At 39.0% G+C, this 25,747-nt stretch overlaps 1 protein-coding gene across 4 annotated transcripts in view; it reads left to right on the top strand.

Moving 5' to 3' along the window:
• SUCLG2 (succinate-CoA ligase GDP-forming subunit beta) overlaps nucleotides 1-25,747 on the top strand; it is a 277,613-nt gene that overhangs the window by 240,486 nt on the left and 11,380 nt on the right. For all 4 annotated transcript variants that reach the window (XM_045832402.1, XM_045832400.1, XM_045832399.1 and 1 more), the window contains one exon: nucleotides 10,056-10,176. In XM_045832402.1, the coding sequence (XP_045688358.1) occupies nucleotides 10,056-10,176 (121 nt within the window). The remainder of the gene's footprint in view (nucleotides 1-10,055; nucleotides 10,177-25,747) is intronic.

Below are 25,747 nucleotides of genomic sequence, written 5' to 3'. Positions count from 1 at the left end.
TACCTGTCCACAAAAATAAAAAAAGATATCTTACTTCTGATCCATTTTTATTGAACAGTAAGATTTGAAAGCAAGAAATACTTGGGCATCAGAATAGGACTCAGGAGCATGTCCCTCAAGCTTAGAAACAGGACCAAAATAGAGTTGGGGCTCTTGACTAACCATGGAAGTCTCTGGTTATAGAGAGACAGCTAGAAGGAATAGAAAGAGCATGGACTTTAAAGTAGGACTGACTTGACCCAAATCCTGGCTCCATTGCTTAGTAACGGTGTGTCCTTGAACAAGTTATTTAAGCTCTTTGAGTCTCAGTTTACTTGCCAGGGAAGGTTGTAGCACATATAATTCCTAGTACTAGGAAAATTAACACTCAGTTGTTAATCCTCCATACCTCCATACCATTTTACTTATTCTAGTGAGGAGAAGATTGCAGGATATAAGCAGGGTGAGAATTCAAGAAGAGAAGACAGGTCAAGGATACATGTCCCTTGGTTCACCCTGCCTGTTCTCTGAGGTCAAGCTTAATGGAAGGTTGGCTCTCCATCCAAATGTTCATTCATCAGATGGCATTTCCATGCTATCAGTTTTGCAAAGCTGGAATAAAATGATTGGGTTTATCCTGATTTGGTAATTAAAAATACCAAAGTGTTGTTTGGTATTAAGGTGCTGTTTGCAATACTTCATTTTGATTGTGAGATTATCAGGCTTCATTGTGAAATCATATAAAGTATTTTTCCATGGAGGAAATTAAGAGGGCAGAGTGGGAGGGTGTTTTTTAAGAAATATATTTTTCTCATGTTATCTGTAGCTATGGGGGTTGAGGACACATCATTTGCTTCAACCCAAGGATCCTCGTTCTTGAATTCATACAAAAGAAAATTATTTCAAACTTCAAGACCAAACCAAAGGTAGGAAAGCAAGCTGGTAGCTCACCCAAGTTTCAGCAGAAGGCAATTTGGGTCCCAACTGAACAGATCTGTCAGCTTATTTGTAAGATTACAACAATCCCCAACATTGAATTCCTCACCTGAATCATGTCCTTATCGACTGAATCCATTTAGACTCCCTTCTAATTTAGCAGAGTATTTTTATTAAAGACAGGCATACACACATCAATTATCCAAGCTGCATCTAATTTTCTTCACCATTTATTTTCTTTCATTGTCTGCCAATGGATTAGAAGACATGATTAGAATTCAGCAGGAAAAAATAAAAACAACAACAACAAAGAGAAAAACAGTTCCACAAAAACATAAGCTTAAATAAGAACTACAACATTCAGAATTAAAATAACTTGTGATTTCAAAAAGTCTTTATCTTGCCTAATATAAACATGCTTGTTTGATTTTTATCAGCAATGCACACTACAACAGAATTTAATTCCCATGCTCAATTGGAATAAGCAGAGACAAACCCAGTAGTTTCATTTACTGTGCTTAATGTATATATTACAATATGTTTTAAATGCAGAACAGTACTTAAGCATTTGTAATAACTATTGCAAAATGGCTGGCTTATTGCTGAAGTTTTTCTTTGTTCCCTTCTAGCTATTGTCAGGAAGTGAAAGAGAATAAAGAGAAGGCTTTTAAGTCTTTTTATGAATTTGTTAAAGATACAGGTTTTATTTCAAAGGAATGATATAGAAATTGACATGGACATATTTAATTAGCCATCAGTGTAGGCTGGGTCTGTTAATGGGGTCAGTGATAGTAAGAAAATGGCTGAACAAAGAAAAAACTTAAAATTTGAAAGTGCTGTCAAAGTAATAGCCAATAAGGCAAAGTACCTGAGATAGTGGTAACAGTGGCCTTGAGGGTAAGCATGAACCAAATCCTGTCTATGTCAGGGGTTGTCTGGCCCCTATGGGCCAAATCTGGCCCACCACTTGTTTTTGTAAATAAAGTTTTATTGCAACATAGATACACTTACTCCTTTACGTATTGTCTACAACTGCTTTCATGCTGCAACAGCAGAGCTGAGTAGCTGTGACAGAGACTGGCCCACAAAGCCTAAAATATTTCCTGACTATTCGTTAACAAAGGGAGCTTGCCAACACTTGCTGTAGGTCCATGGCCCCCTGAGCTTTTCCAGCTGTCCCAGAAAGCCCTGAATTTGGTATGGTGAAACAGACCTGGGATTGAACTGTGACTACTTATTGAGACCCTAAACTCTCTGAGCGTCAGTCTATCTGTAAAATGGAGGTGATAAAACCTTTCTTACAAACTTAATGTAAATACATGTGGATGCTGATTCACATGTATTCATTCTCTTCCTGGCCTCCCTGAAATCTTCATAGGTGTCTTGAAACCAAAGACTTCTCGAGCTCCTTCTCACGGCTGAGAGCCAACTTGCATAAGACTAAGTAATTTGGCCCCTCCTGGTGAGGTCTGTCTCAATTCCCAGCACTTTACTTACTGAGTCCCAGGCTTCTAGTGCTCTGGGTTCTATTCAGCATCTCAACTACACCAAATGCACCAACTTCTCTTCTACCCCTAGACCTTTGCCTGTGGTATTCTCCTGTAGATGATACCGGCCAGCAGTATCCATCTCGGCTGCAGATGCTGGTCGAAACACAAGAAAAACATACACAGAGACAACCAGGTCCTGTGGGGGAATAGGGACAGAAGGGCCAGTCTCTCTCGTGGGGATCGCCTTTAGCCACCCTCTCTCCTTGGAGGGTGCGCTGTTTCCATCCCCAAGCAGATTTTTATTGAGAACACAGTCTTAGTTTGTGGATTTACAATCTGGCAGAAAAGATCAAAAGAAGTACGTGATTTACAAAGGTGCAGACAGAACTCCTTCTATGATTCTGGACAAAGTTTGTGGTCTTTAACATATGAAAAGACTACAGGTTCCAAAGGTTTCCTGCCTGTGCCTTTAAATTCCAAGTTAATAACATCCTCCAGCAAACAGATCTCACAGGATCTTGCATATTCTGTGTCCCAGGCCTGATTACCCCCAGGCTTCCGCCGTTTCTGGTCTGGGCTGCACCACCCCTGCAATTCTGAGTTAACAGAGAAGACAAAGGCAGCCAGGAGACTTGGATTTCTCACAAGGACTCAGGCTTTGACAAAGCCGAGGAGGCAGGGGTTGATGTCCATCACCCCTTCATTTCCACAGCCCCTTCCCTCAGGGCATTCCTACATGATTCATTCTTTCTTAGAGAATTGTTACCTGTCATTGACTGCCAATCATGCAAAAGGGAAGCCAGGCATTAGAACAGGTAGCGTTCATGCCAGGGAAATAAGTTTTGTCTCATAAGTGGTTCCTGGTCCAGAGGTCTTTCACTCAGCCTAAGTCACGGGGGTTACAGCTTTCTGAGACCAGGCAGGGCGGTCCCCAACATTCTCCTGTCTCAAGGTATTGATTCCTTGGTCTTCTATTAATCTCCTTGGCCTCTTCCTATCTGTCCTTTAGGTTCTAGCTTAAATGTCACTCCCTACTACAGGCCCTCCCTGACCACCCAGTGTAAAATGGGTCCTGCCCTATGAGCACAGAATCAGGCTTTTCTCCCTTTCACAGCTGTTATCACAGTTTGCAATTTTAGGTATAGATACAGAACTTTTGTATCTATTTCTTAAAAATCATTCTTGCCACCTTAGTTGCTGACCATGCACAATGGTTAAAAAATGCCAGCACAGAGGAGGTCCACAAAAATATGTTTGGAATAAATGAGTCCTTTTTCATTGAGCAATAAGGCAGTATTTGCATTTCATTAAAAGGAGTCCAGATAGTGTTAAGGAAAAAGAACTCAAGGACATGGACAATGGTGTGGCGATTGCCGAGGGAAGGAAGGTATAAGGGAACTAAATGGTAATGGAAAAAAATGCAATAGTGAAAAAAGTCTAGAAAATAAAGAAAGAAATAAAAGAAAAAGAAAAAAAACAATATTTTATCCTGACAACCGCCTGGCTGCATGATTTGATGTGAGGTGTTTTTGACTTCTCTGATACTCAGTTTTCTCACCTGTAAAATGGGATAGGTAATATCTACCTTATGTGTTTATGGACAAGCTGTGGTAATGAAGGAGAAAACATAAGCACAGCACACATATAGGTCCTCACTAGGTCTGAATGATATTTGACTGTAGGAAAAGCTGTAGCCCCAGTGATTCTTCAGGATTTCCCTGTTTCCTTTTCTGTAAAATAGGATAATAGTACTTATGTATGAAACTTGTTAACACATGTAAAATTATTAGAATACTGCCTACCACTTGCCAAATGCCTAGTAAACATTAGCTAGTGTTGTATTTGTGATTATTATCAAATCATATCTTTTCTTAGAGGTTATGAACACTTTCCCCAGAAAAATATTCATTCAAACAAAATTTTGTAAATAATTGCAAAAAATTCATAATTTTCCTGCAACTTATACCACTATCCTACATGCATGTGCTATTACCTTTTGCCATTATCTGCCTTTGAGGGCAAATCCTTAAACTAGTCATGGAACTTATCTAGAATTACCTCCTGCCTCCCAAAATTGTTTTGTGTGTGAATTTATTTGACTGGGGTTCCCTAATGTTCATCAGATACTGAAAATGATTATGTTCCCCCAAAATGGCTTTAGTCGTGATTTTTATTGGATTGTTTATTTCAGGTTGAGAGGAGTTTGTTAAATACTAAAGTCTGTTACTCCTTTTCTTCTTTGAATTTCATTCTTTACTTTAAATTGTGTACTAAAATCTGTAGCTGGAGTACATATTTTGCAAAGCCAAACACACACAGCTGTGTAAAAACCTGCATTTGGGCTGCCTGCCCACCTGCACAGCTGCATACAGCTGCCACCCACCTGGCTGGGGGTCTGTGATGTGCACAGTGCATCTGGCACTGCAGCAACCTCACTGGGTGATCTTTACTTTTGAGAAACAATAAATATCAGCCTTTGTGATTCCTGCCAAGAATTTGCAAAAACCTCCTTGCCGAAGCACTTAGAGATCTTCTGGTCTCTGGGTACTTACATAGACCCAAGTGCAGACTTATTTTTAACATTCTCTTTGTTTTAAAAAAAAAAAGACTATTAAAATCGCTATTGGTATTGTCATGGAATGGCAATTAGTAGTTGTGATAATGAATGGACCATGAGGCACACATTGAAAATCTGACATGCACTGTAAATGCTAAATAATAATGATAATGTCACAATGCTTTCATTTTCTAACTGTCTTAATTTCATTCTCAGTTTGAGATTGCAGATTACAGTAGTTAATTATAGAAATGGGCCCAGAGTGAAACTTAAATCAGATTTCCATTAAAGTGCAGACCGCAGCAGATTACTTTATAGTGGGTGAGAATGGAATCATCTCTGGTGGAGTAGGATCTTCCTAACCTTCACCCCATGGTGATTTCCTCTTGGTGCTCTGTGGTACACAGCTTCCTGAGAACCTTGCTTCTTCAGCTAAGCCATCTGTGCACACAAGTCTTATTGCTCTTCTTGTAGAAATCCTGCTTTGTTGGTTTCACTCAAACTCTCCTTCTTCACTCTCCTGTTCTCCCTGCTTTTCTTTCTCTTTTGTATTTTCCTCTCTCTGTCTCCTCTCTCCCTCCCTCCTTTTCTCCCTCTTTTCCTCCCTTACTGATTTCTTTCTTGCTCTCACTCATTCTCTCACTCCCACTGCCCTCACATGATAGCTCTGTATATCTCCTGTTCATCTCTTCTCTCCATCCCTCATTCCCTCTCTTTCCAGTCACTCCTTCGCTATCCCTCAAGGGAGGTTACTTTAAAGACTTCTCTGGAAAAAGAAGAAATGAGTGAAAAGAAGTACTCATCCTGGTTCCAGGCCCTGGCCCCTGCCACTCTACCAGGCCTGCAGCATCTCAGGTTACTTCTCAGTCAGCCTGTAGTTCCTGAATGAACCAAGTTGGGTGACAGTCCTGCCTTCATCATGGCTGCTCTCTTCTACTCAAGTTCTTGCTCTTTCCTTCCCTTCATCTACTAGAACATCACCTCTTCAAGAAGCCTCTTGTCACAACAGCCTACATCCCTAGCCCTGCCCTCATCGTGGCTCTGAGACATCTTTAGACCCAGGATTGTAACTGCTGGTTTCCTAGTCTGGCTCTCAAACTAGTCTTTGCATTCCTTGACAACAATGATACCTTATTTAACTCCTTGTCCCAAGTTCTTAACTCTGTGCCTGGTGCAAAGATGATTACCAGTGAATATCTGTTGAAATTGATCTAATTCATTCATTCTTGAAACTGTTATTTATTAGATGATTACACTGTGTCATGGATTGCACTAGCTGCTGATGGAAACACTACATAGTCCTACTGGAGAGGAGCACAAAGGTGACCCACACAGGAGTGTTGCATTTTGGGGGTGGGTGTAGGGCAAGAGAGGTGAGTAAACTACATTGGAGAACAACAGTCCACTTCTCAGCAAGTCTAACAAAGCCCATTATTACTCCATTGGAAGTAATAATGAAAGAGGGCTTTTCCTCAGGTTCAGCACCACTTGAAGTGGTTATCATATGAAGAGTATCTATTTTTAATGTCAGATGTTCATTAAACACCAGGAGATGCTGATATGTAAGAGACATATGGGAACTGATACCACCTGAGGCGACACCAGATCCACAGCTCATATTTGACACTTCTTCCAGGATGCACCCACACTGAGTAGATTGAATCACAGAGCCATGTGCATCATGTACCTTCTTGCCCCCCTCTCCTCCCTATATAGATGAATCATGTAAGCATGTTGTATGTGATACAGCTACTCCACAGAGCAATCATACCATTTGAAATAGACTAACAGAGTAATCACTCTGAGGTGATGAGATGGGATGACATCACTGAGAAGCAATTGATATCTGAACTCAGCCTTGAAAACCTTGCCAGTGGGAACATGGCGGAGATGTTCATGTGCCAGTGTGAGCTTTATTGGAGAGTGTGGTTCTGCACAAACCTGAGTGAGCCTTGGCCATTCCTGGTCCTGAGTTCCTCTCTGGAACCTGTGGAGCCAGCATTGCTCTTGAATGTTGCTTCTTTCATTATCCTGGCAAGTTCCTCTCCATCCCACAGCTATTTGGAAACAGCTGCTATAACAAGCCTCAGTGCTAACAGCATTTAAAAGCTGTTATTAGAAAGCAAGCTTCTGCTTACCAGTCAGCCTGCTGTGAATGGTAATGAGAGATTTCTTTTTAGGGAGTAGCCCCAATCTGTAATTAGTTTCAAAAATATTGCTCATTTATTTGCTTAAGTCGTTACCTATTTATTGAATGTCAATAAGTTCATTTTTCTATTTGAATTCAACATAGCTGCAATCCACTGAAAGGTTTTCTTAATTTTTACTTGCTGTCTAGGTAACCTGCCCACTTTCATCATTGCTTGTTGAAATAAATGCATGTATATTGCAGCCACTATGGAAAACTATATGCAGACTCTTCAAAAAATTAAAAATAGAGCTTCCACATGACTCAGCAATTCCAATTCTAGGTATTTATCCAAAGAAAACAAAAACACTAATTTGAAAAGATCTATGCACCATTCTGTTGATTGCTGCATTATTAACAATAGCCAAGATATGGAAGGGACCCAAGTGTCTTATCAATATATGAATGGATGAAGACGATGAGGTATATATACATACAATGGAATATTATTCAGAAATAAAAAGAATGAAATTTTGCCACCTGCAATAACATGGATTGATGCAGAGGGTATTATGATAAGTGAAATCAGTCAGAGAAAGACAAATGCCATATAACTTCACTTAAATATTGAGTCTTAAAAGCAACAACAATAAACAAACAAAACACAACAGTAATAGAGCCACAGATGCAGAGAACAACCTGATGGTTGCCAAAGGAGAGGAGGGTAGGAGGTTGAGAATTTAAAATAAAAGAAGTAAATGTATGTATAAATATTAGTTAAGTACTTTACAGGCATGTACTAAATACTTCATATATACAGTATTATCTTCATTTAGGCCTTTCAACAAACTTAGGGACCAGGTACTATTATTCCCATTGTATAGATGAAGAAACTGTGTGCAAGACAAGGTATGTACCTTGCCCATGTTGTGTGTATCTAGATCCCAGCTCTAACAGCTGGCATGAATGAAAAATAGATTGGTATTCTGGAGAGCTTTCTTTGACCTTCACCACTGCTACGTATTAACTTTGTGACCTTGGGACACATCATGTGAGTTCTCTGAATGTCTTTCTCAACTACAGAGGGCTCACCCTCCCTGTACTTCCTGAATAGTTTTCTAGCAAGGATCAAAATTAAAAAAAGGGTTCAGCCCTAACCAAGTGGCTCAGTTGATTGGAGTGTAGTCCCGTACACCAAAAGGTTGCAAATTTGATTCCTGGTCAGAGCACGTATCTAGGTTTTGGGTTCAATCCCTGATTGGAGCATGTATGGGAGGCAACCAACTGATGCTTCTCTTTCTCTGCTTCTCTCCCTCATCCCCTCCCTCACTCCCTCTCTAAAAATCAATAAACATACCCTCCAGTGAGGATTTTTTAAAACTGAGGGTTCATGTAATGGCAGTTTCTAAATTGTTAAGTGCTGAACAAATGTAAGGCACTCTTCTCATATGCTTTGTGTAATTAATTTAGAATATTGAAGTAATGGGATTTAAACTGGAAAGTAGCACACTCATATGTGCTTTGCAGTTAGTGCAACATAATTTAATTGTGATTCTATTGTTGGAATTTTGATGCCTCCAGCTTGATGAATAACCATTTTTCTGTGGGTGTTACCAATTAATCTAGGTAATGAACTCTCTTCATTATCTTGTTCTTCATGTTAATTATGTAGGGTTTTCTTATACCTATTTATCAAATCAGGACAAGTAATATTTTTTGCCCACACACCTTTGAATATGGAATATGCACAAATGGGTTAACATGATGGGTTTAAATTTACAATTCTAAAAAATTTCAATGTCTTGACTTTCCTTATATCCTAACTTATAGTATGAGCTTATATATCTTTCTTTTGGGTACCTATATCATTTTTTTTTAAAAAAAAGGATGTTATCTAAGAAAATTAGGCTATCTCTTGATGTGGACCCTAGCTCATGGGATCCACTACATTGTGGATGAGGCACGAGAAATTCACACAGACTACTGAGTCCTGTGAAGGAAAAGGGACAGCATGGCTTCTCTCTCAAGAGGAGAAAAAGCCTTGGCCCTTGTCTTGACCGGCCTTTCTTTCTTTTCTGGGTACATTACATGATGGTCCTCATTTACTATGCCCAGGTTAACTTTAGGTGGTTACCTTTTACAGAAACAAAGGAGATGATGCCACTAATCACATCACAGAAGAAGGATATTTGTAAATGCAAAGGGAAAAGTGGTTGAACTGGTTACACTCATCCTTGGAAGGCTTAGCATAGATTTTAGGAAGTTACAGTAAGCACTTGCTGTCTCAATTCAGAGTGAGGGAGTTTTAGCAAAAGCAAGTCTCATAGCAGTCTAGGTACAATACAGGCCTGATTCCCCACGGGAGAACCTATCCATGGGCATGGGTCTTGTGCATCTCTGAGTGCGAGCTGGACCCATGCCACGCAGAATGGTCTCCTATAATCTCTGACTTTTGAGTGTATACCTCTAGCATATCAAAATGGTATTAAAGAAGCATGGAAAAGTTTCTAACTTTGCCTGTCAGTACAAAACAATAAATAATAAGTTCCTAGGTTTGAAATATTCCACAAGGCACCATGACAGATACATTTAAGCATAAACCATGGGGAGAAAAGACATCAGTGCATGAAATTTTATATTATGCTACTCATAAAAGAACAGTTCCAGATAAGTACATAAGAAAAAGCAGAAGACAGTATACAGTAAATGAGTGGTGATTGAATTCACTTTGAGTTCAGAGAAGCAACTGATGGGATAATGCAGGTTAATATAATAATGTATATAGATATTTATTAGTTTACTTCTAAATTTTAACTTTCTTAATATTTTCTAGGTCTTTTGTTTTATATTTTATATTCTGTGTTGAAAAAGAGTCTTTTTTAATGGTCTCTATTGTTCAGCCAGTTATTATTGAGAATGTTGACTGTCAGCATTTTGATGGGCACCTTTCTGTTTTTGAGTTCAGGTTGAAGCCATCCTCGTCAATATTTTTGGTGGAATTGTCAACTGTGCCATCATTGCCAATGGGATCACCAAAGCCTGCCGGGAGCTGGAACTTAGGGTGCCCCTGGTGGTTCGGCTTGAAGGTGAGTTACGGGTGATTTCCGCAGTTCGATTGCCCCTTCTCCAAGGTCAGGTAACCAGAGTGTTCTGCTCTCAAAGACTTCCTAACAAAGCATAAGGAAACACTGGATTAAATAAAATGAAATAAATACAGTATGGAAGTGATTCTTTGAGCATCTAACAGACTAATATAGATTGAAGCTCTCCAAGAATGGCACATGTTATGATTCTCTAAATTTTCTGAATTTATTCCAGAATAGAACCCTTTTATTATGAATCATTTCATGAAATTAGTGTTTTGGAAGAAACACTCTGAGAAATGCTGCTCCAAGAATTTATTCATCAGGGAAGAACAATGAGTCCCAAAACCCTGTGGTCTCAGCACTCCTTATGTGTTAAAACTGTGGAACCAGGAGAGGGAAGATGGTGACAGAGTAGGAGGGAACAGATTCCACATCCCCCTATACATGGGAGAAAAACCTAGCCTATCTACAGCGGAACAGAGCAAACAGCCAACAGTACCCCAGTATATATGAAAATAAGAAACCAAAAATTGTAGTGGACACTGTAAAACCAGATGGTAAGGAGAGTGCTTCAGGACAATAAGGTCCCAGGGACCAGCTTGGGGACCAGGGCGCCTGCAGCCTCAGGCCCCACCTCCCACCCTGAGTCTGCCACAGAGTCCTTGGTAGCAGCAGGCCTGCCACAAAGTCCTTGGGAGAGAGCCAGGTCAACTGCTTCCTCCCTCCCTGGCCAATCAAGGTTTAAACAGAACGGGGAGAGACCTGGTTGCTTGAAGCTGCAGAGAGGGGAAAAATGACAAAATGGCAAACACACAGGGGCTGTGATCATCCACAGAGTCTGTGGACACTGGCTTGGGAGAGGTGAGAGTCCCGAATTGATAGGCACTGATCCTGATAGTCACAGGTCTGGCTGGAGAATTGGGCTATACGGAGCCTCAGGCATGAGTAGGAGGAATTTCTCAAAAAGAAAAACTGTTTTGGGGAATTCTCCTACAACAGCCAGTTGGCTTCCTCCCCACCCACCCGGGCAACAATCCCAAGGTTGTGCGGAAGTTTGCACAGAATGCCCTGTGCACTCCCACAGCATTGGGAAGAGGGTGCACCGAAACCCAAGGGACTGAAGCAGCCTGGCCGAGTGTGTGCATTCCCGTACCCCAGCCCACAGTGGTAACCCTGGGGAAAGAGCACTCTCAGGAAGACCTGAATCCCTCACCAAGGTACCAAGAAGAGGCATCAGGCTAGCTCTGGGGAGAGTACACACAAGACTGGCTGAGTGCAGATCAGGGACAAAAGCCATACCAGTTGCCCCTCACCCTGCTGCAGCCACCAAGACCAGAAAAACCGGTTTGGCCAGTTTGAAACCAACAAGAGGGTTTTGGGGTTTTTTTTGTTTTTGTTTTTTTAAGTACTCTTTTATTTTTTAATTTTTATTGTTGTTTTATCTTTCAGTACCTTTTTCCTCTCTTTCCTTATCTCTTGCTTTATACCTTCTTCCTTTCCAATTTTATCTCTTCCTTCTCCCTTCTTCTGCTTTTTTAAATACCCACAAGTGAGACAAAAAAAACCCTGGAACTATGAAAAGACCAGAGTTGGACCCAAAAAGGGGGCATCCCAACAGTTGAGACAGTGAGACAAAATTCACTTTGCTGTTACAGAGAACCTGCAACTTATTGCATATTTGTATGTTACTTTTTTCATTATTCTTACACCTTTTATTTTAATAGTATTTTTGTATTCCTCTTCTTTCTGTATAGTCCTCTTTGCTTGGCTGATTATATTGTATCATTTGAAAGGTTTCCCATGTTCTCTCTTCCATAGTGTATTGCTAATTTACCCTCCTTAACTTCACTTGTGTTCCATTAGCACTACTCAAGGTCCTATACTCCCTATTTTGCTATCCAGATCACATAGATTCTGTCATGTGACTGTGGCTCTAATATTATTGTAAATAATATCTGTTCCATACAATTGTAAATACTTCACAGCACCTCTCCCGGATCTTAGCACACTTGAGAGTTTCCACTTCAGAGTTTACTGTAGTGGTTAATTCTATTCTCTCACATACTACACCTATTTACTATCCTTTACTCTCACCCTGCCTCAGAACCTGACCTCCCATAACCTCACTGCTTTCTACATCCAACTCACAACCCTTCCCTCCCCAACAAGAGTCTTATCTTCTTTCCAACCTTTCTAAAAGTGGCTAGTTGGGTAGAAGATCATGGTTAACACTATACAAAGCCAAAGGATCTCCTATCTCTTCTCCACTGGCTGCTAATGTCAATATCATAGAATGCTCTCTTACTGTCTTAAACCATGTTGCCTTCCCCCTCCAACTGATCACAAAAATGAGTAGGTAGAAGCAATTGAAACCAGGATACCCACTGGAAGAGGACACCCAACAACATAGGAACCACCAACAGATAACAGCAGGAGAAGGTGAAGGAGAAAGTGAAAACCACAAAAACCTCAATCCAGGACCTATCTGGAAATACAACTAAATAGTGGAGAAACTACCCAGTACAAACAACTGAAGAGCAAGAGAGAATCCTCAAAACCTTGTACACATGGAAGAACCACCTTCAACACAACCTGCCTGCTCCAGAACAATAAAATACAAGAGGTGGCGGACAGAGTGACCCTCACTTAAGCAGCTGGAGGGAAGGACCCACCAAAGAAATACCCAACAACAATCAAAACCCAAACAGAAACACAGAGCCAACTTAAATGACAGTGAGATTGGGAGATCAAGGACACTGCACCACTGAATCTCACAGGTATTCTACCACAGAAGTTCACACTATAAACCCAGGGAGCCAAAACAGATCAATTTAAAAAGCTGAGGCTAACAAGAAGAGTCTCACAAACAAAGGGAAGGCAAAGAAACAGTCCCCAAATGAAAGGAAAGGAGGAAGCCTCAGAAAGAATGCTAAATGAAATAGAGGCAACAACTGTCATATATTGACTTCAAAGCAAAGCTTATCAGGAAGCTCAATAACCTCACAATGAGCTACCAGAAACTACAGGGAAACTACAATGAAATCACTGCAAACGAGATCAAGATGAAAAAGGAAAAAGAAACTATCAACATGGGGCAAGAAGAAATGAAGAATACAATTTCTGAACTGAAGAACACAATAGAAGGAATCAAAAGCTGGATCAATGATGTAGAAGACCAGATCTGCAAGCTAGAGAAAAAAGTAGAAAAAAACACCCAGAAAGAGCAAGAAAAGGAAAAGAGGCTCAGAAAGAATGAAGAGGGATTAAGAGAAATGCAAGACAATATGAAACATAATAATATCCATATAATAGGGATGCCAGAAGGAGAAGAATAAGAAGACCAAGAAATTGAAAACCTACTTGCAAAAGTAATGATGGAAAACTTTCCTATTTTGATGAGAGAAAAAGCCACACAAATTCAGGAAACACAGAGAGTCCCAATCAAGAAGAACCCAAAAAGGTCCACTTCAAGACACATCATAATTAAAATGGCAAAATTCCAAGATAAGCAGGGAATATTAAAGACAGCAAGGGAAAAACAGGAAGTAACATACAAGGGAGCTGCAATAAGGTTAGCAGCTGACTTCTCAATAGAAATGCTCCAAGCCAGAAGAGAATGGCAAGAAATATTCCAAGTAATGAGAACCAGGGGCCTGCAACCAAGGCTACTTTACCCAGCAAGACTCTCAATCAAGACAGAAGGACATCAGGAGCCTCACAGACAAATCAGGAGCCTCAATCAAGACAGAAGGACAAATCAGGAGACTCAAAGAAGTCTAAAAGAATGCACCACAACCAAACCAGCTCTGCAAGAGATGCTAAAGAGACTGCTGTAAGGAAAGTAAGGAAGGAGAGAGAGAGAGAGAGAGAGAGAGAGAACAAACACAGGTAGGAAAATGCCAATGAATGAATACATATCAATAATAATCATAAACGTAAGTGGATTAAATGTTCCAATCAAAAGATACAGAATAGCTGAATGGATAAGAAAGCATTACTCACACATATGCTGCCTACCAGAGACCCACCTCAGGACAAAAGAACCACACAGACTGAAAGTGAAGGGCTGGAAACAAATTTCCCAAGAAAACACACAGGAAAAAAAGCCAGGGTAGCAATACTCATATCAGCAAAATAGACTTCAAAACAAGGGTCATGAAGAGAGACCCAGAAGGACACTTCATAATACTCAAGGGAAGAATCCACCAAGAAGACATAAACGTTGTAAATATATATGCACCCAACATAGGAGCACCCAGATATATAAAGAAAATCTTAGAAGAATTCAAGAAAGATATTGATAGCAACACAATTATAGTGGGGGATTTTAACACCCTACTGTTAAAAATGGAAAGATCTTACAAACAAAATATCAACAAAGATATTGTGGCATTAAAATATGCCCTAGATGAAGTAGACTTAACTTATATATATTGAGCCCTTCATCCCAAAGAAGCTAAATACACATTCTTTTCAAATACACAGGGAACATTTTCAAAGATAGACCACATGATAGGACACAAAACAAGTCTCAACAAATTCAAGAACATTGAAATCATATCAACCATTTTCTCTGACCACAAGGGACTGAAACTAGAAATGAACCCCAAGGAAAAAAAAACCCAAACCACTCAAAATCATGGAGATTGAATAGCATGCTATTAAACAATGAATGGGTCAAGAATGAAATTAGGGAAGAAATAAAAAAGTTTCCAGAAACAAAGGCAAATTAACTCACAACAAACCAAAACTTATGGGGCACAGCAAAGGGAAGCCTGAGAGGGAAGTTCATAGCAATACAGGCCTACCTAAAAACGAAAGAAACATTTCAAGCAACCTAACCCTGCACCTACAAGAACTGGAGGAACAACAAGAAAGACAGCCTAGAGCAAGTAGAAGGAAGGAAATAACTGAGATCAGAGCACAATTAAATGACATAGAGACTAAAAGCACAAATCTAAGAATCAATGAATCCAGGAGGTGGTTCTTTGAAAAGAAAAACAAAATCGACAAGCTTTTAAGAAATTTCATCAAGAAAAAAGAGAAAGGACCCAAATAAACACATTCAGAAATGAAAGAGGAGAGATTACAACTGACACCACAGAAATACAAAGGATTGCAAGACATTACTATCAAGAACTGTATGCCAAGAAATTTGAAAACCTAGGTGAAATGGACAAATTTCTAGAAAAATATAATCTTCCAAAACTCAATGAAGAAGAAACAGAAAGCCTGAACAGACCAATAACAGCAGATGAAATTGAAGCAGTAATCAAAAAGCTTCTGACACACAAAAGCCCTGGCCCAGAAAAATTTCACAGGAGAATTCTACAAAGCATTTAAGGAAGAGCTAACACCTATCCTTCACAGACTATTCCAAAAACTTCAAGAAGATGGAAGACTCCAAACTCTTTTTATGAAGGCAACATCATCCTAATTCCAAAACCAGATAAAGACACAACAAAGAAAGAAAACTGCAGGTCAATATTGCTGATGAACATACATGCTAAAATCCTGAACAAAATATTGGGAAACTGCATCCAGCAATATATTAAAAAGATCATACACCGTGACCAAGTGGGATTCATCCCAGGGATTCGAGGTTGGTTTAATATTTTCAAATTAGTAAATGTACATCACATAAACAAAAGCAAACACAAAAATCACATGATAATATCAATAGATGTGGAAAAACATTTGATAAGATGCAGCACCAATTTATGATAAAAACACTCAGCAAAGTGGAAATAGAGGGAGCATTCCTCAACATAATAAAGGCCATGTATAAGAGACCTAGAGCCAACATCATACTCAATGGGCAAAAACTAAAATCTTTTCCACGAGGATCAGGAACAAGACAAGGTTGTCCACTTTCACCACTTCTATGCAATATAGTACTGGAAGTTTTAGCCACAGTGATCAGACAAGAAAAAGAAATAAAAAGCATCCAAACTGGAAAGGAGGAAACAAAACTGTCACTGTTTGCAGATGACATGATAGCATACATAGAAAATCCTATAGACTCCACCAAAAACTTCTCGACCTAATAAATGAATTTGGCAAAACAGCGGGATACAAAGTCAATATCCAGCAATCAAAGGCATTTTTCTATACCAACAATGGAACAGCAGAAGCAGAAATCAATAAAAAAAATTCCATTCGATATATCAAAAAGAAAAATAAAATACCTAGGAGTTAACCTAACCTAGGAGGTTAAAGACCTGTATGCAGAAAACTACGCAACACTGAAGAAAGAAATCAAGAAAGACACAAACAAATGGAAACATATACCGTGTTCATGGGTCAGAAGAATTAACATCATCAAAATGTCCGTACTACCCAAAGCAATTTACTGATTCGATGTTATACCTGTTAAAGTACCAAAGGCATATTTCACAGATACAGAACAAACACTTCAAAAATTTATATGGAACCATCAACAACCCCAAATAGCTGCTGCAATTTTGAGAAAGAAGAACATAATAGGAGGGATCACAATACTTAATACCAAACTTTATTACAAGGCCACTGTAATCAAAACAGCCTAGTACTGGCATCAGAATAGGCACTTGGACCAGTGGAACAGAACAGAGAGCCCCGAAATAAACCCAAATCTCTATGGTCAATTAATATTTGACAAAAGGGGTCAGCAACATAAAATGGAGTAAAAATAGCCTCTTCAACAAATGGTGTTGGGAGAACTGGACAACTACATGCAAAAAAAATGAAACTCGGGCACCAACTTACACCACACACAAAAATAAATTCAAGGTGGATAAAAGATTTAAATATAAACTGCGTCACCATTAAAGTCCTAGAGGGGAACATAGGCAGGAAAATCTCAGATATTTTATGCAGCAACATTGTCACTGATATGTTCCCTAGAGCAAGGGGCATAAAAGAAAGAATAAACAAATGGGATCTCATCAAAATAAAAAGCTTCTGCATGGCTAAAGAAAACAGTATCAAAATAAAAAGAGAACCAACTGTATGGGAAAACATATTTGCCAATGATACCTCAGACAAGGGTTTAATCTTCAAAATATACAAAGAACTTACACGACTCCACTCTAAGAAGACAAGCAACCAATTAAAAAATGGTCAAGAGACTTGAAGAAACAATTCTTCAAAGAGGACTTACAGAGGATCCAGAGACACATGAGAAGATGTTCAATATTGCTAGCTATCCTAGAGATGCAAATTAAAACCACAATGAGATACCACTTCACACCAGTCAGAATGGCCATGATAAACAAAGCAACAAACAAGTGTTGGAGAGGTTGTGGAGAAAAGGGGACCCTAGTGTACTATTGGTGGGACTGCAGACTGGGACAACCACTATGGAAAACAGTATGGAACTTCCTCAGAAAACTGAAAATGGATCTGCCTTTGGACCCAGCAATTCCACTGCTGGGACTATATCCTAAGAACCCTGAAACACCAATCCAAAAGAACCTATGCACCCCAATGTTCACAGCAGCACAATTTACAATAGCCAAGTGTTGGAAGCAACCTAGATGCCCATCAGTAAATTAATGGATCAAAAAACGATGGTACATTTACACAACGGAATTCTACGCAGCAGAATGAAAGAAGGAGCTTGTACCCTTTGCTATAGCATGGATGGAGCTAGAAAGCATTATGCTAAGTGAAATAAGCCAAGCGATGAAAGACAAATACCATATGATCTCACCTTTAACAGGAACCTAAATAACAAAACAAACAAACAAGGAAAATATAGTCAAAGACACTGAAATAGAGGACAGGCTGACAGTGATCAGATGGGAGACGGGAGGAAATTTTGGAGGAGAATGGGAAGGGTTTACAGGAACAAATATAAAGGACACATGGACAAAAGCTAGGGGCGTTGAAAATGGGAGGGAGGTGGGGAGGGATGGGTGGGTAGGCTGAAATGGGAGTAAAGGACAGAGAAGTGTACTTGAACGATGATCAAAATAAAATAAAGAAAAGGAAATATTACCTAAACAAAAAATAAAAGGCAACTTAAAAAGTTATTTTAATTGTTGAAAAAAGAAAAAGACCTGTACCTAAGTGTTGAAATTTTGTAAAATAAATATTTTTTACTGTTCATTAAGGACATTCTTACTTGAAAGTGACAACACTTTATGGCAAGTATGTGGTGGTGAAAACAGGGTGATGGTGGGGTTCTTGCCACTGCTTTGCTTCCATGGTAACATGCCAGCAGTCTCACCCACCATCACTTTTGCTTCCTTAGTGAAAATGCCAACAGAGTTTTATTGTCTTTATTATGATTATTTTATTATTATTACTACTACAAAAATAGTTTTTACATCAGGGACCATACTTTGAGAACCACTGAAGTAGAGAAGGAAAAACAGATACTCTAATGTGAGAACTATGCAACAGGCCTGTCAGCATCATCAAAACCTTCATATTAGCCCTAGCCAGTGTGTTTCAGTTGGTTGGAGCATCATCCTCTAACTGAGATGTTGAGGGTTCAATTCTAAGTCAGGGCACATACCTAGGTTGCATGTTCGATACCCAGTCCAGGTGCCTACAACCCCTAGTCTGAGTTCATATGGGATGCAACCAATCAATGTTTCTCTCTCCCTTCCTCTCTCCTTTCCTCTTTCTCTAACAAACAATGAAAAAATGTCCTCAGGTGAGCATTAAAAAAAACCCACTTCAGATTACAGTGATCAAGTAGGCCCTTTTGAGTAGATTTTATACAGTATTCTTAAGACAAAGCCATTTCCCCATGCTCTGCGTTGGTGCCATAATTCGTGAGAGACATTCTCAAGATAAAAACCAGGCATATTTTGACCCAGCAGCATACCTCTGCCCTGATAGGTCAAGGCTCCAGCACAGCTGCAGCCTCCTTTTCTCTATTTGCCTCTTTCTTTGTGTCTCTCTCTCTCCTCTCACTCTCCTTTCTCTCTGAGACTCTCTGCCTCACAAACTTAGATCAGTACCATGTAGACTTGATAGAAATAATGATCAAACAAAAGAAAACATGAAACAAAAGAAAAATGAAAATAGCAAAAGCTCCAGTTGCACAGTTTAATATGGACATTAAAATAGCTGAATGAATTAAATCTTATAAATGTAAATGTAACATAACTGATTTCAATGAAAATAATTTAAATAGAAAGGAAATGATTGGCAAGGCTACAATAAAAAGAAAATTGATCAAGGAGCTAATGGTGAGTTCATCAGTGTAAGTGTAACTCTGAGTAAAATGTTGATGGCTGACTGTTTTCAGGGTCAAAGTGACCGGTGACCCTCAGATTCTACAAGTCAGCTCTTGTGTTCTTAAAGGACAGCAGTTCTCCAAACTAGTGTCTGTCCCATGAAAATTACTCAAAGTGCATGCCATGGTGTACCCTTTTTGTCCTGTGATCCTCCCTGTACCTGTGTGTCAACAGAGGTGCATAATTATTAGTTTTTGGTACATTCCTAGAAAAGAAAGTTACCTCACTTTTATTTTTCCCCAAAGATTAAAAAGGATCAGTTCTCTTTTTCACACTATGCTTAGTATTCCAGAGGGAGGAAATGATCCCTGTCATTTAACATATCCCTATCATGTGTATCTGGATAATAAATATGCTGAAACATGCAAAATGCCACATCCAAGATTGAATGAGCCAAAACCTCCTTTAAAAATCTCTGTTGGCTGTATCAGAGGTCTGCCCGATGTATCAGGAACTTTTGACATTTCTAAGTTTGTTAGACAATCAGATTTTCATCTTTTAAGTTAAAATTAAGTTAACTTTTAAGTTACATTTAAGTACTTCCAAGGTTATGCCTGTGTGTTTTTGATTAGTTAATTGATGTAATAAATACTATATTCAGGTTATTGAGCTCTAGGCATTGAGAATATATAGAAATACAAGAACTAATCTCAGTTACTAAATAACTGGGGAAATAAAAAAAGTCTATCATTTATATATATATAATGTTAATAAGTGTTTACCCTCCTAGAATCTGCTTCTGTCTTAGGAGCAGTGGCCTTTGGGGTTTCCCAGACAGCCATCAGCACAGCCTGTGAAGCCTTCAGAAGTACTGACACCTCATAGTGTCCACTGTGACATGGGGAAGTGCTTGTAATGAGTGAAGATGAGCCCAAAGAGGATACTGTCACCAAATTTATGTAGGCTAAAAGCACCCATGGTGACCTTTGACACTACTCTTCTTTCATCATCATAGTACCTATCCTGTAATAAGCACCTAGTTTACTAAGGGAGGAGAAACAGGAGAGCTTTTGACATTTCTGGAATCCTAGCTGGTATTCTTTCTTCTTCTTGTGGGAATTAGCATCTTGTGTGATAAATGTTGTTAGATAGATACTGGCTCTCACACTCGGCATAGTCGTGCAAAGGACACTTACACTGTGATTTCTGGGAAACAAGCAGCCCTACACCAAAATCCCAAAATTATATTGATTCTGCATAATAAAAAAGGGAAAGATAAAGAATTCTACTCCAACTCTACTCTTGACACTAATAGTTAATAAAATGCAGAAACTGGAGACAGTATTATCCATAAAGGCCCTATAAAGGGAACTAAATAAAAACCAAGCAAGTGCTCTACATGCTAAGGGAATGCAGACTACTGTGAGGTGTGTGTCTCTTAAGCTGGGTACCTGCTGTAGCTCAACCCACTTTTATTGGCATTCCCCCCTTTTTAAGCTCCCTCAGTGTTGACTGCTATAATTAAAGTACATTTAGGTATATGACTTAGCAAAGAAATATTATAAAAGGAGACCTTCCAAGTCAAATGTGGAAATTACTAAGATTTGAATCTTGGAAAGAAAGAGAGAATTTAGCAGATGATCAGAAGAAGACACCAGATCTGTTCCATACATGGGCATTGGTGCTGGGATCCTAACATGACAGGCTGAAAGTCAGGACATGGTAGATCAGTGGCTGTCCTGGAGAGAGAAATGATTTTGCAGCAACATTTCATGCCTAAAAGAACAGAGTGGGAATTTCAGGTTAGTAGCCAGAGTCCATGACATTAGAAGCTAAAACCCAGGCAGGACTGTCATATAGACGTGCAGAGAGAGAAAGAGGGGAGCAGGGGTTTTACATTGAATAGCCAGGAGAATGATGGCTTAGTAGATGGACTGGGGAGAGTCAAAAGTGAAAACTAGAGAGAAGGGGAGAGTATTACATTAGGGCATAGCCGTCCTTAGTGGTGAGATGAAGTGGTGATATCAGATGTGAAGGCAGAGATTTGGAGATACAGGGGATGAGCCAAAGAGATGTCACCCCCACCTGCAGTCTCCTCGGGACTTACTGCATTGGACATTGTTGCCCAGCACTACAGCTCAGGTTAAGTAAGAAGCCAGCCAAAACCAAAACCAAAAATCTGTCACAGAAAGTCTGGTTCTAACTGCTTCCAATGAGAAAAAGTAGTTAACTACAGGGAACTTTGAGGAGTTTTTCTGATACTTGATTTAAATTTTTCATTTGCTTTCTTCTGGGTTGGAACATAAATTCTGCTCCTCCCACACATCTCTTGCATTTAGTTCCATTTTACCCAACGTTAGAGTGTGATTTTGTTCTTTCTGTTTTTCTAAACAAAGCAACTCTTCATTGCCTTTGCTGACAGAGAAGGACAAAGGAACCGGAACATTTTGGACAATTCTACTGGTAGTTTCTAGTTAAATTGACATAGAACTATGCTTTTTGTCATAATTAAAGAGATTCTCAATGATCTTTATTGATATTAATATTAAAATTGGTTTACATTTCCAAGACACATACCATTGTCTAGCTAGTCAAAGTGTGATGAGAAAGGACTGTCCATCACCCCCACATCTATGTTAAAGCTGAGTGACATATAAAACTAAGTGTGGTAGCAAATCTTTACCAGAGCCTGAAATATAATAATAAATAATTACTATTGCTAACATTTATTAATTTCCTTCTAAGTTCCAGATCCCCTGACACATGGCTGTATAGTCTGAAAAAATATGACATTTCAAAAGCCTGATAATATGTTTGCTTAGTAGTCTATCTTTCTAACAAATAAAGACAGTGGCCTCTCTTGCTTGTTTTAGAGGATCTAATACCCTGCCGTTTGTAGAATCTAACATCCTGCTACAAGTCTAACCAATTTGTGGCCCACATTTTAAACACTTTGTCGCCACTCTCAGTGTATTAGGAATGTCCTGATAAGGAAAGATTTAACCAATCAAATCAGGCTTGATTTAGTGGACAAATCTTTGTTCTCAGCTGTATAGTAATTATAAGCTGTATACCAGTAGATAAGGAAAGGATTAATTCTTCTTCAAAAATGGCAACTTTATAATTACATGTATTACTTGCCTTATCAGAATAGAACTCACCAGCCGAGACATGGCATTCTTTTTTTTTAATTATTTTATTGTTGTCAGGTACAGTTGTCTGCATTTTCTCCCCACCACTCTCCCCCACCCCATTTAAACCCACCTCCCTCCTGTGCTTCGATCCTCCCCCTTGGTTTTGTCCATGTGTCCTTTATACTAGTTCCTGAAAACCCTTCTTCCCACTCTCCCTTCCCCCCTCCCCTCTGGCTATTGTTAGATTGTTCTTAATTTCAATGACTCTGGTTATATTTTGTTTGCTTTTTTCTTTTCTTGATTATGTTCTAGTTAAAGGTGAGATCATATGGTATTTGTCCCACACCACCTGGCTTATTTCACTTAACATAATGCTCTCCAGATCCATCCATGCTGTTGCAAAGGGTATAAGCTTCTTTCTGCTGCGTAGAATTCCATTGTGGAAAGGCATAGTTTTTTGATCCATTCATTTGCCAATGAGCACTTAGGTTGCTCCCAGCACTTGGCTATTGTAAATTGTACTGCTATGAACATTGGGGTGCATAGGTTCTTTTGGATTGGCATTTCAGGGCTCTTAGGGTATAATCCCAGCAGTGGAATTGCTGGATTCAAAGTCAGTTCCATTTTTAGTTCTCTGAGGAAATTCCATACTGTTTTCCACAGTGGCTGCACCAGTCTGCATTCCCACCAACAGTGCAATAGGGTTCCCTTTTCTTCACATCCTCTCCAACATTTGTTTGTTGATTTGGTTATGATATGGCCATTCTGACTAGTGTGAGGTGGTTATTTGCATCTTTCTGATGGCTAGTGATGTTGAGCATCTTTTTGTGTGGCTCTGGGCCCTCTGTATGTCCTTCTAGGAGAAGTGTCCATTTAAATCCTTTGCCCATTTTTTCATTGGGTTGTTTGTCCTCCTGGAGTGGAGTTGTGTGAGTTCTTTATATATTTTGGAGATCAAACCCTTGACTGAGGTATCACTGGCAAATACGTTTTCCCATACAGTTCATTCTCTTTTCATTTTAATGCAGTTTTCTAGAGACTTGGGTTTATTTCTAGGCTCTCTGTTCTGTTCCATTGGTCTATGTGCCTGTTTCTATGCTAGTACCAGACTATTTTGATTACGGTGTTTGATATCAGGTATTGTGATCCTTCCTGCTTTGTTCTTCTTTCTCAACATTGCTGCAGCTATTCGGGGGTGTTTATGGTTCCAATAAATTTCTAACATGTTTGTTCTATATCTGTGAAATATGTCATGGGTACTTTAGTAGGGAGTGCATTGAATCTATAAATCACTTTAGGTTAATACAGGCATTTTGATGATGTTAATTCTTCCAATCCGTGAGCATGGTACATGTTTCCATTTGTCTGTGCCTTCCTTAATTTCTTTCTTTAGTGTTGTATAGTTTTCTGAGTACAGGTCTTTTACCTCCTTGGTTAGGTTTATTCCTAGGTACTTTATTTTTATTGTTGCTATATCAAATGGGATTTTTTTCTGATTTCTGTTTCTGGTATTTCATTGTTAGTGTACAAAAATGTCTTTGATTTCTGGATATTGACTTTGTATCCTGCTGTTTTGCCAAATTCATTTATTAGGTTGAGCTGTTTTTTGGTGGAGTCTATGGGATTTTCTATGTATGCTATCATGTCATCTGCAATGACAGTTTTATTTCCTCCTTTCCAATTTGGATGCCTTTTATTTCTTTTTCTTGTCTGATTGCTGTGGCTAGGACTTCCAGTGCTATGTTGAATAGAAATGATGAAGCGGGCATCATTGTCTTATTCCTGATCTCTGTGGGAAAGTTCTAAGTTTTTTCCTATTGAGTATGAGGTTGTCTGTAGAGCTCCCATATATGGCCTTTATTATGTTGAGGAATGCTCCCACCATTCACACTTTGCTAAGTGTTTTTATCAAAATGGTTGCTATACCTTATCGCTTTACCCCCATCTATTGATATGATCATGTGATTTTTGTCTTTCCTTTTGTTTATGTGGTGTATTATGTTTATTGATTTGCGAGTATTGTACCATCCTTGCATCCCTGGGATTAATCCCACTTGATCATGGTGTATGATCTTTTTAACATGTTTGCCAATATTTTGTTGAAGATATTAGCATTTATGTTCATCAGAAATATTGGCCTGAAGTTTTCTTTCTTTGTTGTGTCTTTATCTGGTTTTGAGATTAGGATGATGTTGGCTTCATAAAAAGAGTTTGGAGTCTTCCATCTTCTTGAATTTTTTGAAATAATCTGTGGAGGATGGGTATTAGCTCTTCCTTAAATGCTTTGTAAAATTCCCTTGTGAAATCCTCTGGGCCAGGGCTTTTGTGTGTCAGAAGCTTTTTGATTACTGCTTCAATTTCATCTGCTGTTATTGGTCTGTTCAGGCTTTCTCCTTCTTCACTGAGTTTTGGAAGATTATATTTTTCTAGAAATTTGTCCATTTCACCTAGGTTTTCAAATTTCTTGGCATATAGTTCTTGTTGTCCTTCATTTCCCTTAATACCTCTTCATTCTTTCTGAGCTTCCTTTCTTGTTTGTGCTCATTCTGGGTGTTTTTTTTTCTTTCTACTTTGTCCTCCAGCTTGCTGATCTGTTCCTCTACTTCATCAATCCTGCTTTTGATTCCTTCTAGTGTGTTCTTCAGTTCACAAATTGTATTCTGCATTTCCTCTTGGCCCTTGTTGATAGTTTCTTTTTCCTTTTTCATGTTGATATAGTTTTCAGTGAGTTCATTGTAGTTTCCTTGTAGTTTCTGTTAATTCACTGTAATCTCATTGAGCTTCCTGATAACCGTTGCTTTGAACTCAATGGCTGAATGCCTAAACTTTGCCACACTTAAACTTAAGCCAAGCCTCACAGAACTTAACTTAAATTATTAGTTAGATTAGTTAAACCATCTTCAGATATAATGTTTATCTCTCCAGACAAGTAATCTCTTATTTTTATCACTCTGAGCTTTCATTTTTTTCCCCTAGTTTATGTGAGTCACTGAAATGTATACCATGTTCAATCCCCTCTGCTTTACACAAGAGAAACCTCTGGCACACTGTGGGAAAGCCATCCTATGGTGACAAGACCCAGACTTCCCTTAAGGAAGGAGACCTCTGCAGGATGTAGCTTTTTTTTCTTTTTCTTTTTTGAATATAATGACTTGAGGTTCTCCAACCACCTTAATACTGTATAAAGTCAGTTTATTGTCAGACTTTAATGGGATTGTACCTTGGAAGTCCCCTACTCTGACTCTCATACCCTCTTGTTCTTTC

The sequence above is a fragment of the Phyllostomus hastatus genome, unplaced genomic scaffold (assembly GCF_019186645.2).
Source record: "Phyllostomus hastatus isolate PE091 unplaced genomic scaffold, TTU_PhHast_1.1 phas_contig_16, whole genome shotgun sequence".
Taxonomy (NCBI): Eukaryota; Metazoa; Chordata; class Mammalia; order Chiroptera; family Phyllostomidae; genus Phyllostomus; species Phyllostomus hastatus.
Note: the sequence above shows the minus strand (reverse complement) of the source record. Positions and strands in the feature narration are given on the sequence as shown.